The sequence below is a fragment of the Electrona antarctica genome (genome assembly GCF_951216825.1).
Source record: "Electrona antarctica genome assembly, chromosome: 5".
NCBI classification, from domain to species: Eukaryota; Metazoa; Chordata; class Actinopteri; order Myctophiformes; family Myctophidae; genus Electrona; species Electrona antarctica.
The window spans coordinates 19,891,947-19,909,446 of NC_136810.1; the positions used below are offsets into that span (position 1 = coordinate 19,891,947).

The following is a 17,500-nucleotide window of genomic DNA, read 5'->3' on the forward strand; positions in this document are numbered from 1 at the left end:
AAAAAAAAAACAAGCCCCCTCACAGGCAGGTGAGGCAGTAGGGTACAACAGTATACGTCCTCTCGGTGGGGGCTCCTCACTGGCAGGTGAGCCAGCAGGGTACAACAGTATATGTCCTCTCGGTGGGGGCTCCTCACTGGCAGGTGAGTTAGTAGGGTACAACAGTATACGTCCTCTCGGTGGGGGCTCCTCACTGGCAGGTGAGCCAGTAGGGTACAACAGTATACGTCCTCTCGGTGGGGGCTCCTCACTGGCAGGTGAGGCAGTAGGGTACAACAGTATACGTCCTTTCGGTGGGGGCTCCTCACTGGCATGTGAGGCAGTAGGGTACAACAGTATACGTCCTCTCGGTGGGGGCTCCTCACTGGCAGGTGAGCCAGTAGGGTACAACAGTATACGTCCTCTCGGTGGGGGCTCCTCACAGACAGGTGAGCCAGTAGGGTACAACAGTATACGTCCTCTCGGTGGGGGCTCCTCACAGACAGGTGAGCCAGTAGGGTACAACAGTATATGTCCTCTCGGTGGGGGCTCCTCACTGGCAGGTGAGCCAGTAGGGTACAACAGTATACGTCCTCTCGGTGGGGGCTCCTCACAGACAGGTGAGCCAGTAGGGTACAACAGTATATGTCCTCTCGGTGGGGGCTCCTCACTGGCAGGTGAGCCAGTAGGGTACAACAGTATATGTCCTCTCGGTGGGGGCTCCTCACTGGCAGGTGAGCCAGTAGGGTACAACAGTATATGTCCTCTCGGTGGGGGCTCCTCACTGGCAGGTGAGCCAGTAGGGTACAACAGTATACGTCCTCTCGGTGGGGGCTCCTCACTGGCAGGTGAGCCAGTACGGTACACCAGCTGGCAACACGGATGTGTGTGTGTGTGGAGGAAATAAACTGGCATAAAGACTAAATCAATGATATTTGGCTATTCTGAATAAAATAAACCATTAAGTTCGAACTACTTCCCTCAAAAGCTAACTGTAACATCTTTAAAAAATTCCTTCATTCCTATAATGCCATTAAGGCACGAAATGATATACCATGTCTCGCTAGATTTTTTTTAATGTATTTGCCACTGCATTTTTGCCATGAAGATAATTGTGTAAGTGTTGTTGCTGTTGTTGTTTGTTGTTAGTGTTGTTTGAGACCGAAGACAAATTTCCACATTGTGGACAATAAATGAAACTAACTAACTAAGACGCCCTGAGAAGAAAACTCCATCTCCCATGAGGCGTAGTGCTTTAGACTACAAACAAACAATCTTTTTTCGGGGGGGATGAGAGTGCAGTGGCTCAATCGTAAATCACTTCATAAACACCCCTGTCTCCAAAAACACTGACTGTTGCATTATGGGAGGCTGCATGGGTTGAAAACAGAGGAAGTGGACACGGTTACCGTGGTGACAGTAATTGCGTTTTTGGACAGCGTTCCACACAGGAAGTAATTATCGCAGATCTGTAGAATCTCTTTATCGTCCAACTGAAGAGGAATTCCTTCCTTCCTCTCTCTCTGACTGGGACTGTCTTTTTTTCCCTTCTTTCTTTTACCTAACCACTTAAATCCCAGCTTTCACTCCAAACCTTCAAAACCGCCCTCTTCAATATTGCTTTCCCTACAGTACATAAATCTTTTTTATCTCCACAGTTTTAATCCCTCAGCTTTTAGTGTTTATTTATTTTCTAATAAAGTTGTTTTTATTTTGTTGCTATTCCTCTGCCCCCCCATGTAAAGCGTCTCTGGGTACTCAGAAAAGCACTATATACGTTTGAGATATTATTATTATTATTGTTATTATTGTTGTTATTATTATTATTATTATAATAATAATATTATTATTATTATTCACTGAAAATAACATTTGTATGGGTCGCTATTAAATGCCTGTCACGGGCCAGCCCAGCCCGTGCCCTATAGACACAATGGTTGGTAAGAGTTTTAAATGTTTATTTGTAATTATTGACACTGAAGTTGCATTGGTCTGTTTGTCACCTGTCTCTCCTCTGCAGTTCTGGCACCATAGAGTATAAAGAAGGATAGAGACTGAACTGGCGAGAAGTTCCACCCCTCCGCTATTCATGTCAGTGGAAGTTGCTCAGTGGCGTTTGGCAAATGCAGAAGTGCACCCTAGCGCTCAGTGTTAAAGCCCAGCTGCACAGGGTTTCCTCGTCATGAATCCACGGGTCCACCTGCAGTCCCTCCTCTTACCACTCAACATTGGCCTCAACATTGGAGCGCCTCACTGGCCCCTTGGCTGGCACTCCTCCCTAGATTGGAGGGTGACAAGTACTGTAGAAGAGGAGGGGTGTCTGTATTATGTTTGGTTTTTATGTTAGGCCCTGTGAATGAATTGGGCCTGTGAAATATGTTTGAGTGTATATATATATTCCTTAATGTATAGTGAGATGGCTCATAGGCCTAGTTAGCCGTGTGGTGGTGAGTTAACTAATGACCACTTACTTACTTGAGGCTAGTGAAAGAGACAACAGGGGAGAACTGCCAGCCAGGGGAACAAAAAGCCTGTAACAGTTCCTGTTTGTCTCTTGAGAGTATGTCGTTTTCAAGTGATCATTTTGTTTTATTGGAACGTTGCTTTGGCCAGTATTATTTATTTTGTGTACTTTGTTGCACTGCAATTTTGGAGGTGAATAAAAGCCTAAAATGTACAATGTCCCTTTTTTGTTTCTTACATTTTGTTTTGAAAGTTACACAAATTTTTGTCAAATTGACATTAATTAGCCCCGCGGACCCCCATATTACTGTTCATTTAACTCTGAGTGTACAAAGGGGTCCATTTGTACACTCTCAGTTACACTCCATTTGTACACTCTCAGAGTTAGACTACAGACCCATAAGGGTCCATTTGTACACTCTCAGAGTTAGATCCATTTGGTTCCAAACTATCATTTAGCTGGGGACCCCCTGGAACTCCCTCAAGGACCCCTGGGGGTCCCTGGACCCCACTTTGGGAACCACTGTACTATAGGAGGCCAGCCCAACTAGTTTGTGCTGTTTTGTGTAAACATTATGCCCATATACCTAAACACCATGCCAAACATCTATACCTACTTGTTTTAGGTATACTATTATGCAACATTGCCCGCATACAAGAACATGACATGTAAACAAATACAAGTAAATGCACTAATACACTATTTTTTGTTTTTATGAATAAAATGTAATGTCCAATCTGTATATGATAAGAGTATGTTAATAAAATGTATTACACGGCTTGGTTGAATGCTTGATTCTGATTGGTCAAATCACTGAATTCAGCCGTGTGTTATTTCTGGATAATGGGCTCAATAACACACACCAGTGTACAATCAAAGAATCAGAACACCATGCATTGTTGCGATGCTTGATATTATGCCGTATATCCAACATGGCAAACACTGCTCCCAAGAATGTTTCTGGGGGCATGGTGGCACAGTTGGTAGTGCTGTCGCCTCACAGCTAGAAGGTTCTGGGTTCGATTCCCGCTCGGGGCGCTGTGGGTGCTGGTGGCGTGTTTCCTCCTCCGCGTCATCAGTGCCCATACCCGAGGCGGGGGTGGCGAAAGGGCCTTTCTGTGCGGAGTTTGCATGTTCTCCCCGTGTCCACTAGGGTAGGTACCCTCACAAAAACATGCAGTAATCCTGGTCTCTAAACAAACTGCCTCCCCCTGGCCAGCCGGGGCGCCTGATGGAGGGGAAAGGAACTGGTTGGAATAACGTGTTCCTTCCACGAATGTTTCTGAAAACATTTGAAGCGAATTAGACAATAGAATAATACAACCGAAAATGTATTCTATTTGATCCGAGGCGAGGCGTTACACCTGGCATAAATTAATGGAATACATTCATTAGCATAAGCAAATTAAATATTTCCTTTTGGGACAATGTATTAACAATTATTAATTAAGTAGCCGTGTAATACGTGGGATAATTGAATGGTCGCGCTGGTCATTGTTTAGAAACAAACCCCTTGAGCACGACTGATTTATAATCACCGTGTCAGGGTTTCTTCTCAACAATGACAGTATCCATTGCATAACGCTAGTGGTTCTCAAAGTGTGGTCCGGGGACCCCCAGGGGTCCTTGAGGGAGTTCCAGGGGGTACCCAGCTAAATGATAGTTTGGAACCAAATGGACCTCTGTAACTCTGAGAGTGTACAAATACAAAATAAATTGGGGGTCCCAGAGATATAAATGCCATTAAATGGGGGTCCGTAGACTAATGCATGTCAAACTGGTGGTCCTTGAAATGAAACAGGTTGAGAATCACTGCTAGAGTCGTAGAAATATTCTCTTATGGGGGTTCCCGGTCTTATCTTTTCAAATGGGGGTCCGCGGGCCGATTAGTGCCAATTTGGGGGTCCTTGACCTGAAAAGGTTTGAGAACCACTGGCATATCGTATGCAATTGTATTGTGTTTCCTGCTTTTCTATTGAGACATATTGGTGTCAAAGGTCATGTCTCACATAGGCTGCTAGCAAACAGGAACTGATGCACATTTTGACCTGATGGTCAAGATTCAATTTATCCCCTGAGCGAGCAGGCCGGCAAAAACTAAGACTAAATGTATTGACAATTTCGTCAACAAATAAAAACTAAAATGTTAGGAAGGGACTAGTGGACAAGAGATCCAGTATAAGAGATCCAGTATAAAGTCATTTTACACTTGGTTGCATGCTGAAAATAGCAGATAAAAGGTTGGCATAAGTTTTCTGCAGGCTCCTTTGATATTGGCACACATTTTTTCATCCAGAATAAAACTAGACTAACACTAAAACATTCCAGGTGACTAAAATGTGACTAAAACTAAATGAAAACAATTCAAGAGACTACGACTAAAACTAAAATCTAAATGTTTTGCCAAAAACAACACTGCTTGTGAATCGGAAGATTCCCGGTTCAATTCCCGGTTCTCCCTGGACAAACGCGCACGCACGCACGCACGCACGCACGCACGCACGCACGCACGCACGCACGCACGCACGCACGCACGCACGCACGCACGCACCAATAGAAAACCTAACATGTTTGCTATTTCCTACTCAAAGCAATCTATTGTTGTCTGATGGCTAAAACATTAAATCAGAATCGGGCGGCGAAATAAACAAGTAATGAAAACCAAAAATTTCATTTGATTCTAACGTGACAAAAATCCACAGGCAGCCAAATGTCGGCCCGGTGACGTCAAATATGAACCTAAAACTGTATTGTTCTGCAAATGAGCTGCAGGGCACGCACACACACGCACGCACACACACGCATGCACGCACGCACGCACGCATGCATGCACGCACACACGCACGCACGCACGCACGCACACACGCACGCACGCACGCACGCACGCACGCACGCACGCACGCACGCACACAGTGTTGCTGACAGACACAGATAGTTAGACAGATAGTCATGACACCAAGCACCCCCCCCCCCCCTCCACTGTGCGTCTGACCCCCGTCAGCACAGACCATGACGAGCAGGATTATGTTTACACACCCAGACCACACATACACACACACACACACACATACACACACAGGACAGCATATGGACAGCATGTGTGTGTGTGTGTGTGTGTGTGTGTGTGTGTGTGTGTGTGTGTGTGTGTGTGTGTGTGTGTGTGTGTGTGTGTGTGTGTGTGTGTGTGTGTGTGTGTGTGTGTGCGTGCGTGCGTGCGTGCGTGCGTGCGTGCGTGCGTGCGTGCGTGCGTGCGTGCGTGCGTGCGTGCGTGCGTGCGTGCGTGCGTGCGTGCGTCCATGTGTCATTGTGGGTGGACATAGCCAGTTGTCTCAACAGTGTCTCCAAGTTTCACACCCACACACCCCCCTCCCCAGATTAACATGTATTTGGTGGCGGAACCCCGCATCTGAAAATGTGCTGTGCCAAATTTTACTATACAATATACTATTATTATATTATATCTGTGTACCATGTGCTTTCCCACCATCCCTATCCTGTCCTCTTCTTGTCGCCCTATATAGACACTACTTCTCCCGTCACAGAAATCCCTCCAAACTCATCCATCCAACTATAGTTCACCAAGCCAGCACATTGTGGTGGAGGGAGCGGAGGTCTCTGGAACTGCCCAAGCCTCCCTCAAGTCTCTGCAATGCCTTGCTCTGACAGAGACCTGCATTACCCCCAGTTAACACTGCTACCCCAGGGGGCACGGTTGCACAGTCGGTAGTGCTGTCGCCTCACAGCTATATAGAAGGTCCTGGGTTCGATTCCCGCTTAGGATGCTGTGAGCGCTGGGTGTTCTCTCCTCCGCGGCGTCATCAGTGCCCATACCCGAGGCGGGGTTGGCGAAAGGGCCTTTCTGTGTGGAGTTTGCATGTTCTCCCTGTGTCCCCTATAGGGTATAGGTACCCTCACAAAAAACATGCAGTAATCCTGGTCTCTAAACTACCACCCCCTGGCCAGCTGATGGAGGGGAAAGGAACTGGTCGGAATAACGTGTTCCTTCCACGTGCTACATCCGGACGGGGAAACTCCCCCCTGTCAGGTGAAAAGAAGCAGCTTCTCATGCATAGAAAGAAGCATGAGGTCAGTCCACTGCCCCTTCCGCTGCCCCACCCCCCCAGGTTGGCAAACCCTGTACACCCTGAATACACTGCCCCCGCTGCCACCCTTAGATCTCCATATATGGAGCTGACCTGTTCTGACATTGCATTATGTTGCTCTGACCTCATCAAACCCAAGGCACGCTCCACATATAGTGATACGAATTATCAGTAACTGGTATTATCACAATTGTAGACATTCCATATGTCCATATCCATATGTCATATTCATATCATATTCATAACTCTACCAACAATCACCTCATAGACGTGCTGCTGCTGCTGCTATGATAAGATAAGTGAGCCTTACACCTTATCTCACTTCTTTACCTTTTTTTTTTACTATAGGAAAACATTTGTCAATAGTTCAAATAGCCAACCTACAAGCTCACCACACTGTTGGCTTGTAGATAAGCTATTTTCACCACGCACGCACGCACGCACGCACGCACGCACGCACGCACGCACGCACACACACACACGCAGAGAGAGAGAGAGAGAGAGAGAGAGAGAGAGAGAGAGAGAGAGAGAGAGAGAGAGTGTGTGTATGTGTGTGAGTGTGAGTGTGAGTGTGAGTTTGAGTGTGTGTGTTGATTCTGTATATTATTGCTTTCCTTGTTTATTTCCAGGTAAGAGTTTACTTTAAAAGCGTGTGCACCTTTATTTTGCAGTATTGTTCTGTGCCTTCCTGTCTGTCCCTGTAGTTCTGTACCTGCCTTGTCTAACCTCCACCTTGTCTAACCTCCACCTGTGTCCTCTTAGTTCCACAAGCCTCCGAAACCTCCCCAACTGAAACTGTGACACCTACTATAGTTATTGTGTAGATTTGGATTATTATTTCAAAACATTGTTGTCGCCCGCTGTTAAAACGTACTGTAAGGGTCCGTTTGGAACCCCCACAAAACTCCTCCATAGCCGACACTAACCTAGTTAGAGTTATAGCAGAATAACTCTTCCACACAATTAAAGGAGCATTCAGTGATTTGGATGATTTGGACAAAAAAAAAACGGTCTGCCCCGGTAACAAGGGGGGGGGGGGGGGGCAACAGCACGCACACCAAGGCCCGCCCCCGCTCGATCATGATTGGTGGAAGGCCCCTCTCTATCCTGATTGGATGAAGGCTGGGCCACCTAGCCAAAAACAAAACCTACGTTTTTTTGACCCCCGGGGGTTAACTGGGGACAGGGAGGAACTCCTTATATGGTCAGCACACTCTATAGTAGAGAGGATTATCACAACAAAACAAAAAAATAAGTGATATTTGAATTAAGTGAAATCACGGAATATACCTTTAACAAACAAAGTGACGTAAAATTAAAAAGAATCAACAACCCAGCAAAAAAGATTCATAAGCTCACCTGTTCTCTCTGGATGCAGGGCAGAGAGGTTCTCCTGCTGGTTCTGCTGCTGCTGCTCAGGTTGTGACCGCGATCCATCATGTCTGAAGATAAGATCCTACCAGAAGAGAACCCTCCACCACCACCACCACCACTACTGCGTCTGCTTCTCAATCCCGCTCAGAGGGGCTCGTTTCTGGGCTTCCTGCAGCAGCAGCCCCCCTCCTCCTCGTCCTCCTGGTCCTGGTTCTTCTTCTCTCTACCCGGCTGGTCCTTCCGGAGGATCCTAGTCCACATACCGGGCCAGCAGAGGCAGAGCCCCGCCGGCCAACCCCAACCAGGTATACGCCCACGTATAAGGAGGTCTCCGATCCAAGCGTCCCCTGGATGAGGAGCTTCTGCATGGGGGGGAGAGGAGAGGAGCAGCATGGTGGAAGATGAAAGAACTATAGGCTATACTCACATTTTGTTGTACTTAATTAACCCCCCCCCCCCCCCCTACAGAAGGAAAGATTTGAGTTAAAAACGTTGGCTCTGAAAGAATATATATTCGTAAGATTTGCGCCACATTTTTAGGATTTTTCAAAAATGGCAGACCTACAAGCTCGTAGCGCGGCACTCGGTGCCACGCTATGAGCTTGTAGATCTGCTATTTTTCAATAGCTAAAGTATAACATAATGCTTAAAACACCACAAGAGATTTCCCCCCTGAATGGGTTAAAGCAGGGGTCTGGAACCTTTTTCACATGAAGTGCCATGTTTTCATTTTCGTGATAGTCAGTGTACCATAATATAATTATGAAAGTTAATGAGACCACATCTAAATGAAATAATCTCAGCTGATTGTGATTGTCCATATAGGATACACATAACAAGTTAACAACCTTAGAAATATTTTCTTTCACATCAGGATGTAATGATCATTAAACTCAAAGCAATAACCCACCTATCTCCCAGAATCCCGCCCCAGTCATGAGTTAGGAGTTAGGAGTTAGGAGTTCGAATTATTATAATTATGTGCAGGATGTAATTTGTAGATGTGAATGGACTTAATTTAACTCACTAAACGTTTTTGGAATATTTAATTTTAAAGGAATAAACTTCTCTGTCTCACACTTATGCCAGTGTGCCAGTGATCACCCTCCCCTGTGCCAATGTACCCGTGCCTAGGGTTGCCTATACCCCATGGATAAAGGGATATTTCACTTTCAAAAAAACTTTTGGTCATTTTATCAGATATTTGATATTCATTGTAGCTGCCCCGCCCCCTTCCTATAAACTATATCATTGTAACTTCAAACTCCCTTTTAATGCAGGTTAGATTCATTGAAAACACTCGTCCTTGTTTCTGGTGACTGATATTGTCCTAATACGTGAGGTGCCCGTGTTTTTTTTTTTCAATTACCCTTTTCATTTATTTTTAATAATTGTTTAGATTTTTTTTTTCCCCCCATTTTCAAAAAATGTATAGCTCATAGTGAAAGTCCGATATTCAAATAGGTTACTTACTAGCCTATACTGTAAGCCATACATGGGCAACTGGCGGCCCCCACATTTAAAAAATGTAAATCATGACAGTTTTCTGAAAAACCTGTGTTTCTATGTCCGTGGTGCTAAACCTTAGGTTAGTTTTCAGGATTCCAATTCAAAAATAGCCAAAAAATTCAGGATTCAGGATTTTAATTCAAATATAGCTAAAATAGCCGATCTACAAGCTCAAAACGCGTCGCATTGCGACACATTTTGAGCTTGTAGATCGACTATTTTTGCTACGACAGTAATATGCACTGTGGCCCTCTGGAGTGAGTGTGGAAATATATTGGCCCTCGCCATCGTCAAAGTTGCCCACCCCTGCTGTAAGCTATGAGTTTTAAAAGTATAAAAGTAATTGCAGTGGTGGAAAAAGTACTCAAATGCACCTCGTTATATATTATATTCAAAATGTGAAAAAAGTGAAAATGTGAAAAAGTATACAAAAGTAGGCTATTGGCATCAAAATAAAAGTACTCATATTGCAGAATGTCCCGTTGACCCAGTTCAAAATGTGTACAAAATCTTTTAAAATAGCCGATCTATAAGCTCACAATGCGCCGAGAAGCGACGCATTGTGAAGCTTGCAGATCTGCTATTTTCAATCTCCAAAGTAACTATAGTAACTACAGTTTTCAAATAATTATAAAAGTAAAAACTTTGGCTCTGAAGATGTAGTGGAGTAAAATAAACAAAAGTATTGGAAATTGGAAATACTCAAATAAAGTAGGCTACAAATACCTCAAAAGTTAAGTAGGCTAAATGTATAGTTACTTTCCACCACTAATTTGCATCCAAATAGGACGTAGGCTACACTACTGATGAAGAAGTTTTCAAAATGTATAAAAGATATTTTGAAAATATCTTACAAGCTCACAATGCCATTGTGAGCTTGTAGATTAACTATTTTCAAAAGATTGTAATAATTGTAATAATAATCCAGTAGGCTATACTAAACCTAACTTGATTTGCCTCTGTGTGGAGTATATAGGCTAGAAACAGTGGTTCCCAAAGTGCGGTCTGGGGACCCCCAGGGGTCCTTCAGGCAGTTCCAGGGGTCCCCAGCTAAATGATAGTTTGGAACCAAATGGACCCTTATGGGTCTGTAACTCTGAGAGTGTACAAATGGACCCTAATGGGTCCATTTGGTTCCATTTGTACACTCTCAGAGTTAAATTAACATTGATTTCTGTAGACTAATGGATGTCAAACTGGGGGTCCTTGAAAATAAACGGGCTGAGAATCACTGCTAGAGCCGTCAAAATCTATGGGGGATCCGCGGGCTCATTAGTGTCTATTTGGGGGTCCTTGACATGAAAAAGTTTGGGAACAATGGGCTAAGTAAAAGTAGGCATACTGAAAATTGGAAATACTATAGCTAAAGTAACATAAATAAAATAAAATAAATAATAATAGGCAGGCAACAAAAACAAAATCTACATTTTACTTAAGTATAGGCGTACAGTAGGCTACTTGAGTATAAAAATGCACGTAATAGTTACTTTCCACCGCTGGAGAGGAGGAGATGGAGATGATGAGCGACGGTCCGGCTGCACGGTTCTTCTGACCCAGAGGAGGAGAGCGCTTCCCCGGCTTGGTCCAGCAGCGCTTACCATCAGCGCCGCTGCTGCTCCTCCGGTACCATGATGCTTTAGTATCCGGCGAGAGAGCCCGATCCTCTCGGCCCCAAACAGCCGCTCATCGCCGCATCTATACCGAGGAGGAAGGAGGAGGAGGAGGAGACGTCGGGGTCGGTCACACAACCAACAACAACCACGCCGAGGCTTCCCGAAGAAATCCGTCAGTTTAAGAAGCACCAACCAACCCCAGGTTGTTTTTTGTCCTTCTTCTCCTTCTTCTTCTTCTTGGATCCAATCGGAACGTCACCGACGCTTCCAGAAGCTTGGTACCCGATGAGTGCCTTCCAGGAAAAGTCCCGTCAGTCCGGGAACGGGTATGGTTTTTACAAGCCAGTTATAGGACGCACAGAGACAGCGCGGGGGTGAAAACGGTCCAAACTCCGCTGCTCAGGAGAGGGCTTGGGTGGGAGGAAGAAAAACAAATCCTCCGCGCCTCCGCTACGGTTCCGACTCCTCCGAGCTTCTCGGAATGCCTCCAAGAAAGCTTTTGGAAAAGCCAGCCAGCTTTCGGACCAGAACCGAACCGTGTCCGTGAACCTCCCCGAGTAGAGGCTCCCCGGGCCAGATCGAGGTGCGCGCACGGCACACACACACACGGTGGGGTATAGTGGAGGTGTGAAAGCAAAAAGCGGGTCCCAAAAAACTCCGCTCCAAAAAAAACAACGGTTCCTTCTTGAGCTGCAGCAGGCAGCCCTGCTGTGTGTTATGCGGGGAGGAATGAAGTGATCCCTCCCGCCTGCATGCATGCACGGGTCTCCTCTCCTCTCCCAGTCTAAACATTTGACGCACGCACTACGGTGCACGGACACGCGTGGACTACACGCGCACGTTCGCCGCGCGTGCGTGGACGGTGCGCGCGCACCACGCACACAGTACTCTAGTCTGCTGCATGTCAGCGAAGCTCCATGTTTTGAGTCAGCGCGCAGCGGTAAAAGGAAAAAAAAACGCCTCTCCTCCGTCCTCCTATATAACAGACCCTAAACTATAAAGTAGCCTACCATTTTACTCGAGTATTGTCTGCTATAAGTATTTTTCTGTGAATGAGTAATGAGTATCTGGTGTAATTGGTAATGGTGGACAAAGTTACATTTAGGGGCTATATGTCTGGGCCAGTGGGCCAACTGAAGTAAACTCAAGTAGACCATTCAAAAGTGCAAATAAATGTTATGCTTTGTCTATATTTTTTTGTATATGTGGTTCTTTTTTTTTGGCCCAGCTAGGTATCCTACCCCCCCCCCCCCCCCCCCCCCCCCACACACACACACACACTTTTCAATCACAATCATTCAGACCCGTTGATTTCATAGTCATAAACAGAAAAGCCACTGTAGGCCTACAATAAATTATGAATCATGTGTCATAGGCCTATAGTCTTGTTGTGATGCTGTGATGGTATATTGGACTCCCCAATTTGAGAACCGTGGCTAATGAATTTGAAGTGAATCGAATTCTATAGGCCTACATTTTCATACATGAAAAAGGTGAAAATAGCAGATCTATACAAGCTCATAACACATTGCTTTTTTAACTCTATTTTAAAATGGGGCATAAATACCCTAGTTGATTTATTTTAATATAACTAAATTACATTATAATAATATAAAATTACTCATGTGTCCCATGAGTCCCTCCTAGAAATGTAGCTTATAGGAGTATGTTAATACAATATAAGTTTTAGGCTACAATCTGTATGCTAGAGTAAATACATTTATACTGGGAACCAGAGGCAAATACTTCTTATAACTGTCAGGGGTGCTAATTTGTGTTCATATGTTGTTCAGGGTTCTCCAGCTCCCAGGCACCCCCGTAGTGGCCGCCAGAGCCGGATTTACCTTGCTGAGGGCCCCCGGGCTGGAGCAAATTTGAGGGCCCCCCTTGGGGCGCGCGGCAGAGCCGCGCGTTCTGCGATTTGGCCGAGCGGCATAGCCGCGAGGCCGAACTTTTTTTGGGCTATTTTGTTTTCATTTTGGGGTACCCAGGCCCCTAAAAAGAGAGGCAGGCAGGCAGAAGCTCTCAATGGTTTAACCATAATACAACTAAATACAATAACAATACACACATTTCACTTGATTTTTTTTGGGGCCCCCCTAGTCGGGGGCCCCCGGGCTTCAGCCCACCCTAGCCCAACGGTAAGTCCGGCTCTGGTCGCCGCCCCTGCTGGGAACCCATATGTTTGTCACGGTATATGCTCCTCTGCCCTTGGACTTTGTCTGTGTTTTGGGATTTATTACTTGTATTTGTGTTCTGTACCTTATTTTGTAGTAGGGTTCTGTGATTTCCTGTCTGCCTTGTTTGCTGTCTCCTGCCTTGTCTCACCTCCCTGTATTAGTGTAACCCTAGCCACCTGTGTTCTGTTGCCTGTTAGCCTATCCCAGTGTTGATTGTGTGTTTCAGTTCACCTGTGTGTAGTTAGTCTTGTCTATATATATTATGCCCCAGTGTTTTCAGCTCCTTGTCAGTTTGTCGTCGTATATGTTGTTGTGGTCAGTTCCTTGTGTATTTCTAGTTATTTCCTAGTCCTAGACCTAGTTATTCTCCCAGTTGTTCCAAGTTATATTGTTCCTTGTTATTTTTCCATGTGGGTTTTTGAGAATTATACCACAGGTCGTTTCGAGGAAGCAATCTGATTGGTTGAAACAGCCTTCTAGCCGGTGGGTTAAACCAGCATCATTCACCACCTAATCAAAACAAATAATTCAGCTGCTCTGTTCTCCCAGAGCGCTAGCAAACTCGGTGGCTAGCTAGTTTCTTGGGACATTTGTGGTCGTAGTGACTACATCTGTCATTAAAAAAAAAAGTTTTATCATCACTTCAGTGATGCTTGCGGAACTCGACTTTGTCTCGTTCCTGACCGCATCACTGTCGTGGCAATAATCACGGTAACCCACACCCTCTCGTGTAATATTGCTTATATTAAACCTCTTGAACATTCACTTCTCTGCCTGGCCTGGTCGTTCTGCATTTGAGTCCTATACCTCCGTGTCCACACCGTGACAACGTTACTATACTGAGAACCCCTTTTTGGGGTTGTCGATCCTATATGTACATTGTACAGTATACATTTCTCATAATGTTTTTCAGAAAAGGATTTAGAAGGCGTATTTAGACTGGGCCTCTGTCTAAAGTGGTTAATACAATATAACTTATACAATTGGGGTGGTTGTGTTTTGTCTCCCTGCATGCTCTTGAGACATTTCCATCGGGTCAAAGGTCATGTCTCACCTATAGATCACAGGATCTATAGACACACATTTTGAAATGATGGTCAAGATTAGCCTGGATCCAGCCCAAAGACCCCGCCCACTCTCTGAGTGAAGCTTCAAGAAAGCTACAGTCTGATAATCAGGCTAGGTCAAGATTACAATTTACAATTTAAGCATTTAGCAGTAGGACTATACACTCTTAACCCATTCTGGGCGGGAACCCCTGTTTGTGTGGGAACCCCTGTTGGTGTTTTAAGCATTATGTTATACTTTAGCTATTCAAAAAAAGCAGATCTACAAGCTCATAGCACGCTACGAGCTTGTAGATTTTGAAAAATCGTGAAAATGTGGCACACATCTTTGAATATATATTCTTTCAGAGCAAACGTTTTTAAATAAAATCTTGGCTTCTGGGGGGTCCCTGGAACAACGTATTTTCAGATGGGAATCGGCGGCCAATTGCATATATTATTTTGGGGTCCTTGACATGAAAATGTTTGAGAACGACTAACATAGAAACATGGGTTTTTTCAGAAAACTCTCAGGATTTAGAAGATATTTTGTAGAATCGTCCTCAGATCTAAATGGGTTAATCCAGTGTGCTGCATAGCAGTGGTTCCCAAACTTTTTCATGTCAAGGACCCCCAAATTGACACTAATTATCCTGCAGACCCCCATTTGAAAATATATGCCAGAGACCCCCATAAGAGAACATTTGTACGGCTCTAGCAGTGATTATCAGCCCGTTTAATTTCAAGGACCCCCCAGTTTGACATGCATTAGTCTACGGACCACCATTTAATGGCATTTCTATCTCTGAGACCCCGATTTATATTGTAAAATCAATGTTAATTTTAACTTTGAGAGTGTACAAATGTACACCCACGAGGGTCCATTTGGTTCCAAACTATCATTTAGCTGGGGACCCCCTGGAACTCCCTCAAGGACCCCTGGGAGTCCCCGGAACCCACTTTGGGAACCACTGCTGTATAGCACATATAAGGTCTTCACCAATGAACGCCTGCCCAATGTTGAACTTGGCCCCGTAGGTCCATCCGAGTTCTTTAATTTCCTTCTCCACTAGATCTTCTCCATGTCTCTTTGGGTCGGCCTCTTTTTCTCTTCCCTGTTGCTGGTGGTGTCCATCTGGCTGGTGGTGTCCATCTGGCTACCCTTGGGATGGCGCCGGGGTCCATTCTGCACACGTGACCAATCCGCATCCTTCTTTGGAGCTTGACAGTGGGGGTCATCACTAGGCCTGTGCTCCTGTAAAAGTCTTCATTGGAGACTGTCATACATGGGCCAGAATATCCTTAGTATTCGTCTAAGCCTAAAGGGCCTTTCAAACGTGAAGCGATATAAAGCGCCTATAGTTCATTTCCAATGAGACCTGCGTTTTTGCACCGAGCACTCGCGGTGCGACAAAGCAAGCGTATTTACGTGAGCGCGGTCCCGTGAATTTGTTGCGTGCGTGCTCGTTATGTGCACACGCCCGCGACTCACCAGACCTGGATTCTGTTTCGCTTTTTTTTTTACACTTAAGTTGATGCGCCCCTCTTGAGCAGACCTGTAGGAGACCTGTCGTTGATCCAGGCAACAACGCCTGCGTTCCTCGCTTCTTAAGGTATCTTGTCTGAAACATGTGGGTGTCTCCTGAGTAATTGACAAAAAATTTGATGAGACATGATCACACACAAAATCATCACAATTTACATTTATCGTCTGAGCATGTAGGAAAAACCACGGCACTAAATAAAATGTATAAGGAACCACTATTTTTCAGTGTGTGGGGCCGGGGTCATGGGGATAACATGAGTTTGTGTCACATCCAAGCAGACACGCCCTTTTCATGCATTAACAAACGAGGGAATTATGAATTATTCATGCACAAAATTCATCTTGTGTTTACGCACAAAGGCCAGCTTGTCAAAATGGCATAATTTTAAGTTATGCTTTCAGACACCTCAAGTGGTTTCTACAGTATTTGACACGTCATTTAATTATAAATCTTTTCATTCTTTACAGGCGATGAATAAATAATAATAATAAGTATAACTGTCCTCTTCCGCCCTGGATTTGAACCCGTTTTCCTTTGCAAGTTCTGACATCTTTACCATTGAGCAAATAGAGCCTGCTTGCTTGCTCAGTGGATGAATTGAATCTTGGCCATCAGGTCAAAATGTGTGTCCGATACTGTGTCTAGACTAGTGTCTCAATAGAGCGTCGCAGTCCCGCCCCCTTTCATGACGACGCCAGGCCCAGGAAATAGTTCCCAATGCATTTTTCCCATAGACATTCCAAAACGTATTTATTTAAAGACCTTAAAGACCTTATAAGCGTCGTACAAAGCCAACTCACAATATTTTGGACCAAACAAATAATTACAAAGAAGAAAAACAACAAAAAAAGTGTTGTAACCTGCCGTTTTCTTCTTCTTTCTAATTATTTGTTCAGCCTGAAAAATTGTGTTTGTTGTCATGATTTGTCACGACACGAGTTTGCTTTGTCCGCGGCGTAAACGTCTTTAAATAAATACTTTCTGAAAAGTCTATCAGGAAAATGAACAGGGATTTATTTTCCGAGTCTCTCGAGGGGGCGGGACTGCGACGCTCTATAGCAGAGCATGGGAGACAAGAACAACCATATTTTATTAACTACAATTTACGGCCGTCTTTCAGGCTAGACTGCCTATGTTTAAAGTTACCTTTGAACAGCCAGTGCACCGACCGCTGAGTTGCTTGTCATGAAAATCCACTTTAAAACGGTGTAATCCCTTGTTGCGACCGCAAGTCGTACTTACTATGCAAACGTGCAGTAACGCTCTAACGCTAACGCTCAAGCCTGTCACAGGCTCCCGTCACATCACGCTCTTCATGTAATGCTGCACACACACAACACACACGCGCACACGCGCACGCACGCACGCACGCACGCACGCGCACACGCACGCACGCACACACACACACACACACACACACACACACACACACACACACACACACACACACACACACACACACACACACACACACACACACACACTTAGTTACATCAATATTGTTCTTAGAAAAAAGTAGGTTTGTGCCGTTGTGCCTATAAAGTATTAAGATTATAAAGATCGCTTTTGTCATTTTGACTGCCAGGGACTTTCCCATCCACTTCCCATGATCGCGGTGGTTTGACTCATATGGATGTAAAGAATCAACTGACTGAGAGACAATATCGCTGAGACAGTTTTTTTAA

General features: G+C 45.0%; 2 protein-coding genes across 2 annotated transcripts in view; one reads left to right on the forward strand and one right to left on the reverse strand.

Moving 5' to 3' along the window:
- LOC306923775 (cGMP-inhibited 3',5'-cyclic phosphodiesterase 3A-like) overlaps nt 1-8,068 on the reverse strand; it is a 98,843-nt gene extending 90,775 nt beyond the window's left edge. The window contains exon 1 of the mRNA XM_079502072.1: nt 7,906-8,068. Coding sequence (XP_079358198.1) covers nt 7,906-7,986 — 81 coding nt within the window. The 5' untranslated portion in view covers nt 7,987-8,068. The remainder of the gene's footprint in view (nt 1-7,905) is intronic.
- LOC306923424 (tripartite motif-containing protein 14) overlaps nt 1-17,500 on the forward strand; it is a 493,176-nt gene that overhangs the window by 352,694 nt on the left and 122,982 nt on the right. The window lies entirely within an intron of this gene.